Source organism: Bos javanicus, chromosome 10, assembly GCF_032452875.1.
Source record: "Bos javanicus breed banteng chromosome 10, ARS-OSU_banteng_1.0, whole genome shotgun sequence".
NCBI classification, from domain to species: domain Eukaryota; kingdom Metazoa; phylum Chordata; class Mammalia; order Artiodactyla; family Bovidae; genus Bos; species Bos javanicus.
The window spans coordinates 49,277,094-49,295,053 of NC_083877.1; the positions used below are offsets into that span (position 1 = coordinate 49,277,094).

The following is a 17,960-nucleotide window of genomic DNA, read 5'->3' on the forward strand; positions in this document are numbered from 1 at the left end:
AGAGAAGATTAAAGAAGAGGAGAAGATGATATGAAATTATATTTGAAAAGGTATTAGAGTAATGATACTGATTTGTAATGACACATTTTATAAATGTCTGAAGGGAAAGGGGATATAAAATATAAAAGTATACTTATTGCTGAAAGCTTTTGTGATACTAACTATATTCTAAAAGGTTCAGATTAAAGTTTATTGAGAGATGAAGAAAAAACACATCCATTTGGTCTTCCATGTCTGCCAGTTCTGTGTCAGTCGATATGGATGGCTGATGGTACTATATACCATTTTATGTGAGCCATTTGAGCATCCTCAGAGTTTGGTGTCCATGGAAGATTCCAGAGATACCGAGAGACAATTGTATCTTAGATGATAATGTAGTGTGTATGGTTTTACATTATTAACTCCCCTACCCCCTCCAAAATTGCTGTGCTTCTTTGAGTTATTTACGTGTCATCACAAGTGGAATATATTCTGTTTGGGTGAAACAGTGAATTTTCCTTCCTCATTACATTTCCTTGTAAGTCATTAATATTTTGAGAACATTTTAGAGAGAAGAAAATACAAATTAGTTATAACCTTCCTCATTTAGTTTTTAGATTGAAGATTAGAATAACCTGTAAGATAACTACTTCATTAATTCATTGTGCTTGGGAATATTTTTAGGGTATTAAACTTATTTCTAATCATTCATGTAGCTGATTTTATTGCCACAAAGTGTGTTAAAATTTTCACATGTCTCTATTTCTTTGACAGTTTCTTAAGTAGCATAGAAAATATGTCTTCTCTAACTTTAAATTCTAGGGCTTCCTTGGTAGCTCAGTTGTTAAAGAATATGCCTACAATGCCGGAGACCCCGGTTCAATTCCTGGGTTGGGAAAATCCACTGAAGAAGGGATAGGCTACCCACTCCAATATTCTTGAGATTCTCTTGTGGCTCAGCTGGTAAAGAATCTACCTGCAGTGCAAGAGACCTGGGTTCGATCTGTGGGTTGGGAAGATCCCCTGGAGAAGGGAAAAGCTATCCACTCCAGTATTCTGGCCTGGAGAATTCTAATACAATTGCTACTTTTAGGATTATTAAACATCATTTTTTTAAAGAAATTAAGCTAAAAAGAATTGTTATGAAAAATAAGAGTTTGAATCAAATAAAGAATATACAGTATGTCTGAGTTATTAGAAGTTCAGTTAATGAATGAGGCTCATACTTGAAATAAACAATTATATAATCATATGTAACTAAATTATTTTTGTTGCATTGTTAGAGAAGTACAGTAAAAATGAATTTCTCTTAATTTTTAATGTTTAGCAAATTTTAAAAGCTTGTATTGAACAAGTGAAAAAGTATCCAGAATTCTATACTCTCCATGAGGTCACCAGCTTAATGGGATTCTTCCCATTCAGAATAGAGATGGGATTCAAGTTAGAAAAAACTCTTCTCGCATTGGTAAGTTTTGCCATATGAAAATAAAAATAAACATATTTTTGTCTGAAATGTTTATATTTCACATAGAAACATAATTTAAATATATTTCAGTATTTATGCTTAAATTTTGAGCAGTAGCAAAATGTAATTTTTAAAATATGCGATACATATGTGTCCCCTTTTATTGTATGGCTACAAGTATTTGATGTTTTAAAAATTATTACTACCAACTTTATTTCTTGATTTTCTTAGTTTCTACCTTTTTTAATGTTCCTGAATACAAGCAAAAAGCCTCTTTAAAGGATTTTACTCACAATCATATTGGAAGTATGTGTGTGGAGAAGATATCTTCTCTTACACCCGGTTTTGACTTGTACTGAATAAAATGAGAGGTTAGAATTTAAAGTGACAGAGAAAATTCCATGGCATCCTTATCTTGGATCCTTTTTTTAAAACACATATATGGTGATTGTCAAGTAAAAACATGAAAGTCTTGTCTTAAGAAGGCTCTAAATTTGATAATTTGCATTTAGTAGAATGAAGAATTTTAAGTTTAATGAAACGATACTTCAGGAAAAAAATACATCACGATTTTTCTATAAAACATACATTTTTTTCTTATTTAGGGAAGTGTAAAATATGTGAAAACAGTATTTCCCTCAATGCCTGCAAAGTTGCAGCTGTCGAAAGATACCGTACCAGCCACTGAAACACCAGAACAAATAGCTGCAGCTATGCATTATGTAAGTAGTAAGATGGTTTGGGATCTTCCTTAAAACTTTATGAGGTAATCTTTTTTGCCTCATAAAGTACATGTAAACTGATTGTTCTAAAGTATCCTTTCTTAATTTCTCCCTTCTTCTCATTACTTAAAGTTTCCAAAAGTATAATCAAGTAACAAGTCTTACGTTGTTTTTCAGGACATTAGTGAAGACCCAAATGCAGAGAAGCTTGTTGCAAGATACCACCCTCAGATAGCTTTAACTAGTCAGTCATTATTTACTTTATTAAATAATCACGGACCAAGCTACAAGGAACAGTGGGAAATTCCAGTGTGTATTCAAGTAATACCTGTTGCAGGTGTGTGATTTGCCACATCAAGTAATGCTTTCAAAAGAGGAGTTCAAACAGTTGTTTTTAAGCTCTCTAAATACAGGTGGTCATTTGTCAAATACAAAAAGCTTAAGTTTTGATTTAAGGTTGATACAAATTTGACAATTATGTTCAGGAGAACTTTTTATTACATAGTGCTGCTCTAGAATTGACTCTCATAAGTGAGTTATTAGATCTCTAGGACCTGTATGCATGCTAGGTTTGTGAGAAGTAGAGAAAAAAATTATAGTTTAGGGTGGCCAGAAACATGAAATGGGAAAGGTTCTTCTGTCTTTCACTGAAATGAAAGGAATGTAATATTTTATTAGACAGTCTCAAATGGATTGGTTTCTAGGGCTTGTTTACTTACCTATTATTGGAATTCAGATTTAAAGTAAGTCTATACTTATAAACATAGTCTCTCTCTTGATGGTAAAATTAATATTTACACATGAATTCTGTATAAAATATTTTTTCCTTTCTGTTTTTGTTCATATGTAATAGATTTTTGTATCTTCTAGAATTAATATTCTTATATGTAATAGCACAGTTCTAGTAAATGAAGCACTGTGTCTAAAAATAAAACTACAAGTTAGGGTTAAATATGAAATATTCTCTGGTAACCATTTTATCACTTTTTGAAAGTATAACTCAAGAGTAACTGAGTAATAATGACAGTAAAAGCGTAATATTAATAATAACAGAAAATCCTCTAAAAACTTGTTAGAAACACAACATATTTTTTTGCCAGTAAGAATTTCTTGCCTTTACATCTCTAAGAGTCTTTGAATTTCTTCATGTTCAAGGCACATGTATGGGATATGTGCTTCCACTTTCCTATCCTGTGTCTCTCTGTTTAGTAATTCTTCTGTTGTACATCCTATATTGTTTTATTTTTTTATGACTACTACAAATTAATCACTCCTATTCTTTTTCTGTTTTAAGGTTCAAAACCAATTAAAGTAATTTATATTAATTCACCACTTCCCCAAAAGAAAATGACAATGAGAGAGAGAAATCAAATCTTCCATGAAGTTCCTTTAAAATTCATGATGTCCAAAAATACATCTGTTCCAGTGTCTGCAGTATTTATGGACAAACCAGAAGAATATATATCTGAAATGGATGTATGTAACACTTTATTTTTTTTTCCTTAAGAGAATGTACTTGTTTATCCTTTTAAAGTGTAATGTTTTACTACAAGTCTCTAAATCTGGTAATTAAAAATATAAACGTTATATTAAAAGTTAAAGTTGAACCCCTGGTGGATCTAGACTTTAGACAGCTATTTAACCTCCTTCAGCCTCAGTTTTCTTCTATTATGGAAGAAGGATGATAAAAATTACTGCTTCATAAAATTACTGTCAGGATTAAATTTGATATTTATACATAAAATGTTGAGCACAGCCTTTAGTAGTATTTATATACTAAGAACTCAGTAATGGCGGTCAGTGTGGTAATGGTTTTATTTAATTGGTTTCATTAGTATTCAATAGTTTTTAGGTATGAAAAGGATCAGATGAGTTTGATGCAGAAAGTATTTAGCAGAATTGTTAATCCTTATTAGTATATACTTATTATCTATGTGACCTTAGGCAAACTATATAATCTGTGTCTAGTTTGCTTATCTATAAGATGGATATCATGATAACCTGGGCTTCCCAGGTGACTCAGTGATAAAGAATCTGCCTGCCACTGCAGAAGACACAGGTTCGATCCCTGAGCAGGAAAGATCCTCTGGAGGAGGAAAATGGCATCCCACTCCAATATTCTTCCCAGGATAATCCCATGAACAGAGGAGCCTGGTGGGCTACAGTCTATGGTGTCACAAAGAATCAGACACAACAGAGCATGTAGGCATGCATAATGATAACCTAACTTGTAGAATTATTTGAGATTAAATGAGTTAATGCATCTAAAGCATTTAGAACAGTGCTTGGCATTTCATAAATACTAACCTTTATTATTTTGTGTATTGTAAAATATTTTCCCATGATTATTAGAGTAAGACATTCTATTTTACAAAACTTTTATGTATTTATCCCGCAAATATTTATTGAGCAGATACTATTGCATGCACTGATACAACAGTAAATAAAAATGAAGCCTCTTTTTTCTCAGAATTTACATCAGTGTCAGGACACATAATTTAGACTCTATCAAAAACAAATATTAATAAATGCTATGCATAAAAATGGAGCAGGTTAGGGAAAAGAGATGAGAATAGGATTCATGATCAGGAACACTTTTCCAAGGACAGGAAATATGAAAAAAGACTTGAATAAAATGAGAGAGCAAGCCAGATTAGAAAATAAAATAGGAAAATGTAGTTCTTATTTACACATAAGAACTCATACTATTTTAAGAATATTGACCTTTTGTTTTTCACATTTGCCTATGTATTTTTTGGTTTACTATTTGCCTTTCAATGTTTTTATGATGTGTATGTCATAAAGCACTTCCAACCTTTCTTAAGTTTTTATAGGTTGTTTTCTGTTTTGTTTTACATTTTAAAATCTACCTAAAACTTACATTGGTATGAGATGAATGTCAGTAACAAGTACTATGAAAAAAATGAAGTAGGTTAAGAGGGATAAAAAATGACGGAGTAACTTCTTTCAGTAATGGCAGGCCAGATAATTTGGACCATCCATTACTGATGTCAATTGAAAAACACTGTACTTATTATATAAATTTATTTCTTAGAATCATCAAAGACCTAACAAGATAAGGGGAACGTATAGGACTGAGATAGTAAAGAAAACTGGAATCCAGGTTGGTAAGCCTGTCACGTAGGGTAATTTTTGCCCTAATGATATTTGCCAGTTCTAAAGAGGCAACAGAAAATGTGCTTTTTGGCAGCATCACAGGACCAGTCACTTTTCCACCATGAGCTTGGACCCTGCAGGGCTGTACCCCAGGAATAAGGATAAACCAGAAATAAATCGGCTTTCTCATAGATTGTATCCTGGGTTTTCAGGCCTTGAACTTGGGTTCAGATGCTTTTGGATTGCTGGTATCTCCAGATACCTAGCAAAAGCAAGTGAAAATAATTCTTAGAGGGACAGAATGACATTTTGAGCTCCATATTATTTCTACAAATAACTTTCAAATATAGCATCCAGAAAGCATTTAAAGATAACTAGACACTGAAGGAGACTGGATACTCTGAGCAAGAACCATCACAAACAATGATTTGAAAAAGACCTAAGTTAAAAAAATTTTAGTGAAAAATATATCAAGTACAGTTAAGAATTCTGTAAAGATGGTTATTAGCACATTAGGTAAAACTGATAAGAGAATTAATAAACTGAAGTTGGGTCTGAAATAACTATTTTTAATGAAACACAAACAACGAAAAGAAAATATGGAGAATAGGGCACAAGGTATAGAGAATATAGTGAGAATGTCCAACATCAGTATACTTTGACCCAAAAGGAAGGTATGAAAGAGAGAAAGGGACAAAACCATACTTGGAGACAAAAACTACTCTTAAAAGCCACCAAAGAACCAAAAGGCACATTGCCTGTAAAGGACTGAGAGTTTGACTGGCAAATAACTTCTAAACAACAATGGAAGCCAGGAGACTTGTGGGGACAGTATATTGTGGTGGGAGAAAATAGCCAGTGAAATATCCTTAAATAATAAAAAATTAAGTAAAGATATTTTCGGGTATTAATAAAAACTGCATTTGCTACTCGCAAACCCCCACTAATGGATGTTCTTTGTTGTGGTGGTTAGTTGCTAAGTCATGTCCAACTCTTTGCAGCCCTCTGAACTGTAGCCCTCAAGGCTCCTCTGTCCATGTGATTTCCCAAGTAAGAATACTAGAGTGGGTTTCCATTTCTTTCTCTGGGGGATCTTCCCAACCCAGGGATCGAACCCACATCTGCTACATTGGCAGACAGATTCTTTACCACTAAGCCACCAGGGAAGCCTGGATATTCTTTAAGCACAAGGAAAATAATCTCAGATGGAAAGAGGATGGTGAAAGATGTGAAAACAAATGAAGATAATGTGGATGGACTCTAATTTGTAGGTGAGTGCAGGGACACTCAGGATCTCAACGTAGTTTTGAGATGACGTGGGCCCTAAGAACTTGAGAAACTAACAAACAAAAGTTCCTTCCGAGACAGAAGCCTTCACTCGGGAAAAATCATTAGTGGTAAAGTCTGTATTGAGCAGAACAAGACATTAAAGGTAAAGGAAAAATAAGTTTTCAGACAGTTGTGGTAGAGGGGAAAAGAGGAAGCAGATAGTAGAATGTACTAAAGATTTTATATGCACACACGAACAAAAACCAACCTTCATACATAGATACATATCTAGTGGTAACAATGAAACATGGGCTTAGAGCCATGAGTCTATGAATGCTGTCCTGGGACAGTCCCACACAGGATTGTTATCCTACAGGTAACAATCTAAACAGATAAACCCATCTCAATTAAACATGAGAAGCAAAAGAGGATTGTTGATGGAAGTTCTTACAAAGTTATTAGAGGAAAAAAAGATGATTGCTGTAACATTTCTAACAGTCAGAAATAGTAAGAAGAAAGATGTGCCAACAGAACAGAGGAAAGCTAATATGTTCATCCTTTGTTCTAGAATTCTCACTTCTAGAAATGTAGCTCAAAGGTGCACTAGGAAAAGAATGAAATGTTTGTGCAGGATATTCATATCAGCTCTAAGGTATTTATTGGAAACAGTCCTCATGTCCCTTAATAGGGTATTTATTAAATAAACTGTACATCTTCAGTAGCCTACTATGCAACAATTAATAGGCACACATTGCTTTACTGCACTTCAGAGATGCTGTTTTGGGTTTTTACAAATGGAAGGTTTCTGGTAACCCTGCATCAGGTAGGTCACTCATTGCCGTTTTCCAACAGCATTTTCTCACTTCATGTCACTGTGACACATTTTGGTAATTCTTGAATATTTCAAAATAATTATATTTGTTATGGTGATCTGTGATTTTTGACGTTACTGTTACAACTTGCTGAAGGCTCAGATGATTGTTAGCACTTTTTAGCAGTGAAGTATTTCTTGATTAAGATGTATATACTTTTAAAGACATAAAGTCATTGCACACTTAATAGACTATAATGTAAATATATCTTTATATACCCTGGGAAACAAAAAAAAAAATTGTGTGAGTCACTTTTTTGGTGATATTTGCTTTATTGGGGTGGTTTAGAACTGAAATATACAATATCTCCAAAGTATGCCTATAAAAAGAATCAGAAAGCTCTAGGTATGCAACTATAATGTGATATCCAATATATATTAAGTGAAAATGGTCATTCAGATAATTTAGTGACCAAAAATTTATATCATGTTCAGAAAGAATTGCCAAAAAATCTTAAATTTCATTTAACAATCACATTGTTAGTAATGATACTGCTGTTCTTACTTTGAACGTATTAGATAGTATGATAAAACACACAAGTACTTATGTTTGTATTAGATACCAAGAATTGTAGCATAGGAGGTACAAATGCCAATCAAAGAAGCAAAAATCTTATAATAAAACTGCAATTGTGTAAAAAAGATGCTTGAAGGTTTTCCCGTTGACCCGAGATGTGTTAGCTTGACTGTCACAAAAAACAACTCTGCAGTAGCTGGAAACATATGAAATATGTTAAAATCCATGAATTTAAAATAATGTCTTTTTAAAAGAGTGTTAGTCACCTTCAGAGGATGCTAGTGTATCATTATTCTGAAAACTTTTAAAATTTCAAATATCTGTCTTTTCCAGTACAAACTGTATTTCACGGTAATGCTAGAATTTTACTGTTACCATTTTGCAGCTTCTAGGTGATTGTGAAAACATTAGTCACTCAGTCGAGTTCGACTCTTTGCAATCCCATGGGCCGTAGCCCACCAGAATTCTGTCTGTGGCATTCTCTAGGAAAGAATACTGGAGTGGGTAGTCATTCCCTTCTCCAGGGGATCTTCCTGACCCAGGGATTGAACCCTGGTCTCCTGTATTGCAGGCATATTCTTTACCTTCTGAGCCACCAGAGAAGACCTTGCAACTCCTAATGAAATAGTTAATCTAGGCAGTGATCATCATCAATGACTGCTAAAATCATTAAAAGATCAGTAAGGAATTTTGATAGAATAGGTTGTTGACACTTGATGAAGCAACAGAACAATTGTAGTATCACAAGAAGAAAGATAACCAAACATCATTAGCCTCCTGATTGAAGTGGGAGGTATACTTTACCACATACAACATATGAAGATTTTTTAAAAATGTGCCTGAATCTGATTAAGCTACTAGATCATTTAATAGGAAATGTAGGGGAAGCATGTGTTCAATGATATCATGGGGATGCAAAATCCAGAATGTGGAAAATTCCACAGGATAACTGATCTAGTTTCTTCTACAAATATCTGGTGGATATCGGAATTGGCAGAGAGTAAGGGAGAGGTGTGACTGAGCGACTGAACTGAATTGAACTGAAGGGAGAGTTGTTGACAAAGAAAATTGAGAGACATCGACCAAATGTAGAGTCAGGATCTTGGTGGGATCCTTATTCCAATAAACAGTTGTAAAAAGAAATGTATCAGACTAGAAAATTTTAACACCGATTAGGTATTTCATGACATTAAGGAAGTGTTAATTTTATTGATACAATTAATATGTTTAACAATTCTTTTATAAGCACATATTTATAGATAAATACCATTTTTAATTTTACCCAAATTTGTTTTGTCAGGAATGAGAGCATTGTTTTTCAGTTCATTAATTTTGGTTTTATATTTATGAAATTTCATTATTTTGAATATATTATCCTTTACCTATTTCTTGAAAAGGCTATGAATGATATTTCTGATTTTTAATAATTGTTCTCATTTTTGTTGCTTTTTAAATAATCAGTAATTATCTCTCTAATTTCTTCTTTTATCCAACAGTTTGGGCAGTTTTGAATTTCCAAGTGCTTGCATTTATTATTGTTTGTTGACTTTTTGCTTAATGATTTCTAATTTTATTTCCTTCTAAACAGTCAGACCTTAGTAGATTCTGCTTTGTACTTTATTGATATTTTCTTTGTGTATTAATTTGTAGTCCGTCTTTGGAAATACCCCTTCGATCCTTGGGCGGGAAAAGGTATATCTTTGTAGTCTATGTGTATGTTTTCAGTCATTCATGTATCTGTGTTTCAGTTATTAAATATTCATACTTTCTACATCCCTTTCTTTACTTAGAAATAGTGTATCATTGACCAAGTACAGTTGTTTCTTTCAAATTTTTCTTTTATTTTTCAGTTTTGACAATTTTAATGTTATTTGGCATGTCACAAATCATAATCTATTCATCATGGATTTCATCTTTTTCCTTTTAGGTTTTTTTTTTTTTTTTTTTTAATTCAGTCAAGCCATGTGGCTTGTGGCTTGTGGAATGTTAGTTCCCTGACCAGGGATTGAACCCATGCCCTTGACAATGGTAGTACAGAGTCCTAACCCCTGGACTGTCCAGGAATTTCCTGGACTTCATCTTTTGTTCAACATAGGATTCCTTTTTCTATCCAATGCTTTTTGCATTGACTTTTCTCTAACACTTAATATTGTTAATCCTTTATTTCTTGATGTCATGTCCCATTGTTTCTCCTTAAACCTGTTTGTGTAAGAATGCCTCACATAAACAGTGTATAGCTTTATTTTATTTTTTTTTACTAAATGTGGTATTGTTTAATGAGAAACTACTATGATTGACTATACCAAGAAATTTTCTATATATAATTGCACTTTTAATGCTTAGAACAAACCTAAGATGATGACCCTATTATCATTATTTTACTGATGAGGAAATTGAGTTTCAGAGAGGTGATTTACACAGATAGATCTTACTCACTGCCTGAGGCTATCAGAGTATTTTTCTCTCAAATCCTAAGCTGTAAGACAATTTCATGGTGTTTATCCAAAATACTCTGCCAGACTAAGGAGAAATTTTGCTACTTGACAAGACAGTTTATTCCTGAATAAATTAAAACTGGAGTTCTTCCACGACTAAAACAGTATGTAAAAACTATAACCTTCAATGGCTTCATGTCCCAAGATACAGTAAAACCATTTCCTATCCATTTTTCCTCATACTGCTGAGAGTTGTTTTCCCTGAGTGGATGTGTGAAAAAAGGTACTGATTGATGTTAGAGGCTGGTGACTCTTCCACAGTTGCAGTTTCCTTAGAGTGGCAAGAGGCTTTCTTCCTGGTCACCTAAGTCCCTGCGAGAGCATATAAAGTGTGTGTGAAGGGAAATCCACTGCCTTCCTGTTTGGCCTCACATTTCTTCTTTGAGGTCCTACCTGTTTTTGATTAGTGGGAATACCTCTTGAGATGTAGTAGTTCACAAGTATTTCCCGTTTCCTATGGTATAGCAACTTGGAAATTTTTTCTGTGTTTTGTCAACATTTCATTGGGAGGATAAGGGTAATAGTTGCTAATACTCTGTCAAAGCAAGAACCTTTCAAAACCATTCGACTTTTCTTTCTCCTTTTAAAGAGTATGAACTATGTCTGTGATGGGTCACTGATAGGTGAGGGGTGGCCTAGAATTGTTGCTAATAGTTTGCCAATATATTTTCTTAAGATATCTTATGAAGTTAACGAGTGCCGAAAAATTGAGACCCTAGAAAATTTGGATCTGGAGTTTGATGATGATGTCACAGAACTTGAAACTTTTGGAGCAACCACCACCAAACCATCAAAGTCACCAAGTCCAGCAAGTACCTCCACAGTAGCCCCCATGACAGATACACTCACAGCCCCCAGCATAGCAGACACATCTGAGGCACCAACTTCACCAGACATTTCTGCTCATTCTAGAAGCTTATCTCAGATTCTGATGGAACAGTTGCAGAAGGAGAAACAGCTGGTGACTGGTATGATAGACAGTGGCCCTGAAGAGTCCAAAAATAAAGATGATCAAAGATTTATACCATGTGGTGAAAAGGTATCAAATTCTGACAAGCCTTTGGTGCAAGATAGTGACTTGAAAACATCTGATCCCTTACAATTAGAAAGTTCTATGGAAATTGAAACCTCTAGTAAAAATGATATGGCCACTGAAATGGAGAGTGTTGATGAAAGAGTAAATGTTCTAGAGAACACAGACACTAATTCAAAGGAAAAGACTGTTACATCAGAAGGAGCGAACACTGAAGATGTAGTTCTTGACAGTAGTGATACAGATGAAGACTGTTTAATCATTGACATGGAGTGTCAAAGTAATAGTCATGGAAAGACAGCTGAAGTGGGTTCTAATTTAAGTTCTAAACCAGCTAGCCTAAATTCTTCCTCAGGACAGACTTCTACAGGAAACCAGACCAATAATACTTGTCCTGAAGAGTCATGTGTTTTAAAAAAACCTATCAAACGAGTATATAAAAAGTTTGATCCAGTTGGAGAAATTTTAAAAATGCAGGATGAACTCTTAAAACCAATTTCCAGAAAAATACCTGAATTGCCCTTAATGAATTCGGAAAACTCTAAACAGCCTCCTATTTCTGAGCAGCCTTCTGCTCCGTCAGATGCCTGTAGCTGGCCGAAGTCTATCTGGCCTTCTGCCTTTCAGAAGCCAAAAGGACGTAAGTAAATATTTACAAAGAATTTTATAGTAACTGTTTTGCCTGTTCCTTGTCCTTAGGTTTTTTTCCCCCTCATTCCCCTCCCTTCTCTTTGTAATAAAGTTTATGATCTTTACATAGTCACTGATGGTTCATTTTGATTGGAAAATGAACTATCATTGACTGTGTAAAAACCTTCACTCCAAAAACACACCCACAGTTGTATGGCTTTTTGTAACCTTTGTTTATTCAACATTTACAATGGCCAATAAGCTATAGATAATGTGGTTTGCCGAATGATGAAGGGGAAGTGTGTCAAAAATCACGATAAATGTGTATTAATCTAAATTTAATTATTCTTGATGTTATAATGCAGTTTTGTACTTTTTCATTTTGTAAAATAGATATATGGCTGCACCTCAGGTCTGTCTCTATTATGAATAACACTAGTTTTTAAAACTTTTACTTTTTAAAACTTTTTACTTCAGACATTGTCTCACTGATATATTTGTGAGGGTAGTAGAATAGAAGGAAGAGAACCTTAAAGCTTTGATTTCAGCTCTTGCTGGAGTTACAGTTGAAGTAAACAGAAATGCTAATAGTGTAATGGTCAGAGGAAATAGAAAGCTGGTAGTTCAATTGTTTTATCTTGGATTATGATGGATAAAGGGCTAATGTAGTTAAAAATGATGAATATAATTATTTTTAAAGGATTGCCATATGAACTTCAGGACTATGTTGAAGATACATCAGAATATGTAGCTCCTCAGGAAGGAAATTTTGTTTATAAGCTGTTTAGCCTGCAAGACCTGTTGTTACTTGTGCGATGCAGCGTCCAGAGGATAGAGACCAGACCACGTTCTAAAAAACGGAAGAAAATCAGAAGAGTAAGTTGTTACCTGGGGAGTTGGGATATCGTAGCGTAAGTAGGTGGGCAGCAAATATTGAACATGCCATTGTGATGAAGTTTGATTTTAAGTTATTGATCTTTCTTAGAGTAGTTTTTTCAGGTTGAGATTTTTTTAGTAAAATACTAAAAACACTTTTAATAAAGTTTAGTTGAATGTAATAATCATGAATGCTGATAACTTGTGTGGACTATATATAAACTTTGTGAAAAACGGCACCATTATAGACTTGACCTAGACTGGCACATATGTTCCAGCTTTCTCTGTGATTTTGGATTTTCCTTTAGAGTTATTTTAGAAGTTTACATTTTGAAAGGTGGGCTTTCATGAACATTTGAGGATGTCTTCCCAGGCTTGATAGAAGACTAAATGTCTTTTCTTTTTCCCCTATTGTTTCTTCGGGAATTTGGTATAAATATTTTTCTTAAAGTTTTTGCTACACTTTGAGTAGTTGATTCTTTTGGCAGTTTGTTATATTTGATATTTTAAGTTCTCTTTCAGGTTAGTTCGATTTTTGTGTATGTAACCAATGAATTTAGGTAAAGAGGAGTTTTTATGGTATAAATGATTATGTAAGAAATAATGAAGTCTCTCCTTTGTTTCTTAATAAGACTTTTTCTGTTGTGTCCATTTTATCATAGTTCACTTTTTCTTCCTTCGTTTTCCTTTCTTCTTCCATCCTTCCTTCTTACCTTCCCCTCTTCTTTCCTCCTCCTGCTTTCCTTTCTTCCTTCTTTTTTTCCCTCTCTTCCTCCTTTTCTTTTTATTGTATTTTTTTTTTTAATGTTTTTGGCCATCCTATGAGGCATGTGGGATGTTAGTTCCCCAACTAGGGATTGAACCCACACCTCCTACATTGGAAGTCCCAGTTCCTTCCTTTTTTGATAATCTGTTTCTTGCTATTTAACCTGCCACCCATTAAGAATGCTGAGTGATCACTGTAGAATGTCAGTGTGTTTGGGGCTAAGGAACTGTGATGTTCCAGCATTGACCCTTGTGGATCAAGTCCCTGACTACTACTTTTATCATATTAAGGTGTAACTGAATTTTAAAAAAGAAGAAGAAGAAAAGAGAAGTTCTCATAATTGGTACTCATCACTGGTTCAGACTTGAAATTTTAGAAACCAGCTGGTTTTGAATTAAATGTGTGGTGGAGAGTTTTTTAAAAGAGAACATAGGGAATGACAAAATGCTATAGGTCTGATTTTAGTCTCCTTTTCTATAAATACAAGTATCCTCTGTATTAAAAGATTTTATTTAGTAATTTTTTTCCTGTCTCATCTGTACTTAACTGTGATGAAGTTAATAGCCATAGCATGCACATGTTGAATACATCCAGCGTCAGTGCTTTGGCTTGTATTTTCAAGATTTTATTTCATTCGTTCTTACCTGCTATCTGACTATTTGGAGGCTAACATCATTTCTGTGAGCCCATACCACTCTGCACTGACCTACCAGCTTATAACACTTAGAAATTATTGATGGGCAAGATCTCTTAAGTAAGGATAGCCTAGGAATATTTTGGACCCTGATTTAATTGTTCAGTGAGATAACCTGTTAAGGACATTGTCATTCACTTGACCAAAGTGAAATTTGTAAAACCTTATAGGAGAGTATTCACTCTTCATCAAAATATATCAAAACCACCAAAGAATAGCTAAATAGAAGCCTTCTGTTTCTCATTATGTCAAACCCTGAGTATAATTTTAAAATTTTCAGCAAATACTTATTTTATATATCATTATATGTAATAGTTTAGTACACATATTATAAATTCCTTAGTAGAATGTGTTCCCTTCGGAATCATATCCTAGTCATCTGTTTTTCTCAAATGTTTTGTTCCATAGAAATTCAATAAACAAATATTGAATAAGTGAGAAAAAATTGAGACATGAGGACAGAGGAGGGTGTTAGGGAAGGGAAATTGAGGCACTAGTTAAAATTTGGAGTGGTAGTATTTGAACTCCAGTTAGGTAAAAATGCATCCTCATTAACATTTCCTTCTTAAAAACCAACTGGTTTAGACCAAGTTTTAAAACACTCAGAAGTCTCTTCAACTTCTGCTATTCAAGAACCTCATTTCTTCTTTTTTGTTTTCCCTTTGTTTCTTCAATTCTCTGTTACTGTAGTTGAGATTTTAGTTTCCAGTATCATTTATTTTTTCTCATCAAGATTCTGCTTAATCTTGTACAACAGAGGGGAACCTAGAACAGCAGCCACTCTCAATTGATGAAAAAGAGGCTAATTTGGAACACAAGATGAAGCTAGAACTTACTGAGTTCTACATGTAGTTGTGAAATCCAGACCAAATACCTCTGAATGATTTATTATTATATTATTGTCTGTCTTGGTTAACCAGATTTCCTAAGAGTGATATTCTGAAGGGATTAAAAAACTTAGATCTAGTTATCTTGAAGTTTATATTGGCATTGTCGGTCCAGAGAAAAGTATCCTGAAGGTGCTTGAATCTTAGGAAACAACAGAAATGTGCCTATTGGGTACTACCTATGTCACTATCCTAGTGACAGGATACTAGCCATGAAATATTTCGGAATGTATGTAAAAGTTTGGAAGGTTTATGTGATAAATTGGAAGGTAGAAAACCAAGAGAAGCTTTCACTTAGAAGTGAACAATTAAGGGATAAAGAAAACAGTAAGTTTAATTTATATAATTGTAGAACTTTGTACTTAAAATTTCACTTTAATTTTGGAGTACTGACATAAAATATTCAGACTTTTCCTTCCCTTGGCTTCCTGGAGATGGCAGTAGAATACATAAATTAATACCAGATTCAAGACTTAGTTTTATAGATATGACAGTATTATCAAAGAAAATCCCCCAGAGTACTTTCTTCAGAAAGAGTAATGTTTTTTAATTTGAAAAGAAATCTTGAATTAATTCTATTACCTATTCATGATCCAAAAGAGGATCTTCTTTCTCAATTATTCGTTTTCCAACTCTGCTGTGAACTGGTTATGTGTCCTTGAGCACGTATCTTAACCCTTTGAGCCTTCATTTCTTTATCTCTGGGTTTTATTTGCAACTATAAGCAACCTTAAATGCAGATTACCAATTACTGAAGAATTATTATACAATTAAGTGATTTTAGCAAGGCAGTCTACTCCAGTATTCTTGCCTGGAGAATCCCATGGACACAGGAGCGCAGCAGGCTAGGATCTATAGGGCCACAAAAAGTCAGTCACAACTGAAGCGACTTAGCACACAGCAATAATATTATCCTAATCATAATTTTTTTTTTAAATTACAGAGACACTGTAGGGAACTTACTACTCAGACTTTGGCCCCAGGAACAACAGCTTTTTACACATGTAGAGACTTCATTTTCACCTCAGATTCCACATTTATTTTAAAATAGTTATTCACATGCACATTGAAATTTAAGAAGCACTGCTATTGAATTTTACAATATTCAAAGGTAATAATGAACCAAAGTTATTGTTCACAGAAGTTTTACTGGATTTGAATTATTCTTTACACAACCATTATGTTCAGATCAGATCAGATCAGTCGCTCAGTCGCATCCGACTCTTTGCAACCCCATGAATCGCAGCACGCCAGGCCTCCCTGTCCATCACCAACTCCCGGAGTTCACTCAGACTCACGTCCATCGAGTCAGTAATGCCATCCAGCCATCTCATCCTCTGTCGTCCCCTTCTCCTCCTGCCCCCAATCCCTCCCAGCATCAGAGTCTTTTCCAATGAGTCAACTCTTCACATGAGGTGGCCAAAGTACTGGAGTCTCAGCTTTAGCATCATTCCTTCCAAAGAAAACCCAGGGCTGATCTCCTTCAGAATGGACTGGTTGGATCTCCTTGCAGTCCTAGGGACTCTCAAGAGTCTTCTCCAACACCATAGTTCAAAAGCATCAATTCTTCGATGCTCAGCCTTCTTCACAGTCCAACTCTCACATCCATACATGACCACAGGAAAAACCATAGCCTTGACTAGACGAACCTTTGTTGGCAAAGTAATGTCTCTGCTTTTTAATATGCTATCTAGGTTGGTCATAACTTTCCTTCCAAGGAGTAAGCGTCTTTTAATTTCATGGCTGCAGTCACCATCTGCAGTGATTTTGGAGCCCAGAAAAATAAAGTCTGACACTGTTTCCACTGTTTCCCCATCTATTTCCCATGAAGTGATGGGACCGGATGCCATGATCTTCGTTTTCTGAATGTTGAGCTTTAAGCCAACTTTTTCACTCTCCACTTTCACTTTCATCAAGAGGCTTTTGAGTTCCTCTTCACTTTCTTCCATAAGGGTGGTGTCATCTGCATATCTGAGGTTATTGATATTTCTCCTGGCAATCTTGATTCCAGCTTGTGTTTCTTCCAGTCCAGCATTTCTCATGATGTACTCTGCATAAAAGTTAAATAAACAGGGTGACAATATACAGCCTTGACATACTCCTTTTCCTATTTGGAACCAGTCTCTTGTTCCATGTCCAGTTCTAACTGTTGCTTCCTGACCTGCATACAAATTTCTCAAGAGGCAGGTCAGGTGGTCTGGTATTCCCATCTCTTTCAGAATTTTACAGAGTTTATTGTGATCCACACAGTCAAAGGCTTTGGCATAGTCAATAAGGCAGAAATAGATGTTTTTCTGGAACTCTCTTGCTTTTTCCATGATCCAGCGGATGTCGGCAATTTGATCTCTGGTTCCTCTGCCTTTTCTAAAACCAGCTTGAACGTCAGGAAGTTCACGGTTCACATACTGCTGAAGCCTGGCTTGGAGAATTTTGAGCATTACTTTACTAGCGTGTGGGATGAATGCAATTGTGCGGTAGTTTGAGCATTCTTTGGCATTGCCTTTCTTTGGGATTGGAATGAACACTGACCTTTTCCAGTCCTGTGGCCACTGCTGAGTTTTCCAAATTTGCTGGCATATTGAGTGCAGCACTTTCACAGCATCATCTTTCAGGATTTGGAATAGCTCAACTGGAATTCT

The 17,960-nt window shown here is 34.7% G+C and overlaps 1 protein-coding gene across 3 annotated transcripts in view; it reads left to right on the forward strand.

Annotated features, from left to right (window-relative positions):
* The window catches only part of ICE2 (interactor of little elongation complex ELL subunit 2), a 68,977-nt gene that overhangs the window by 24,042 nt on the left and 26,975 nt on the right, over nucleotides 1-17,960 (forward strand). For 2 of the 3 annotated variants that reach the window (XM_061431121.1, XM_061431122.1), the window contains 7 exons: nucleotides 1,307-1,444; nucleotides 2,050-2,166; nucleotides 2,344-2,503; nucleotides 3,461-3,642; nucleotides 9,591-9,632; nucleotides 11,112-12,108; nucleotides 12,799-12,974. In XM_061431121.1, coding sequence (XP_061287105.1) covers nucleotides 1,307-1,444; nucleotides 2,050-2,166; nucleotides 2,344-2,503; nucleotides 3,461-3,642; nucleotides 9,591-9,632; nucleotides 11,112-12,108; nucleotides 12,799-12,974 — 1,812 coding nt within the window. The remainder of the gene's footprint in view (nucleotides 1-1,306; nucleotides 1,445-2,049; nucleotides 2,167-2,343; nucleotides 2,504-3,460; nucleotides 3,643-9,590; nucleotides 9,633-11,111; nucleotides 12,109-12,798; nucleotides 12,975-17,960) is intronic. The other variant, XM_061431120.1, reaches the window with a different exon arrangement.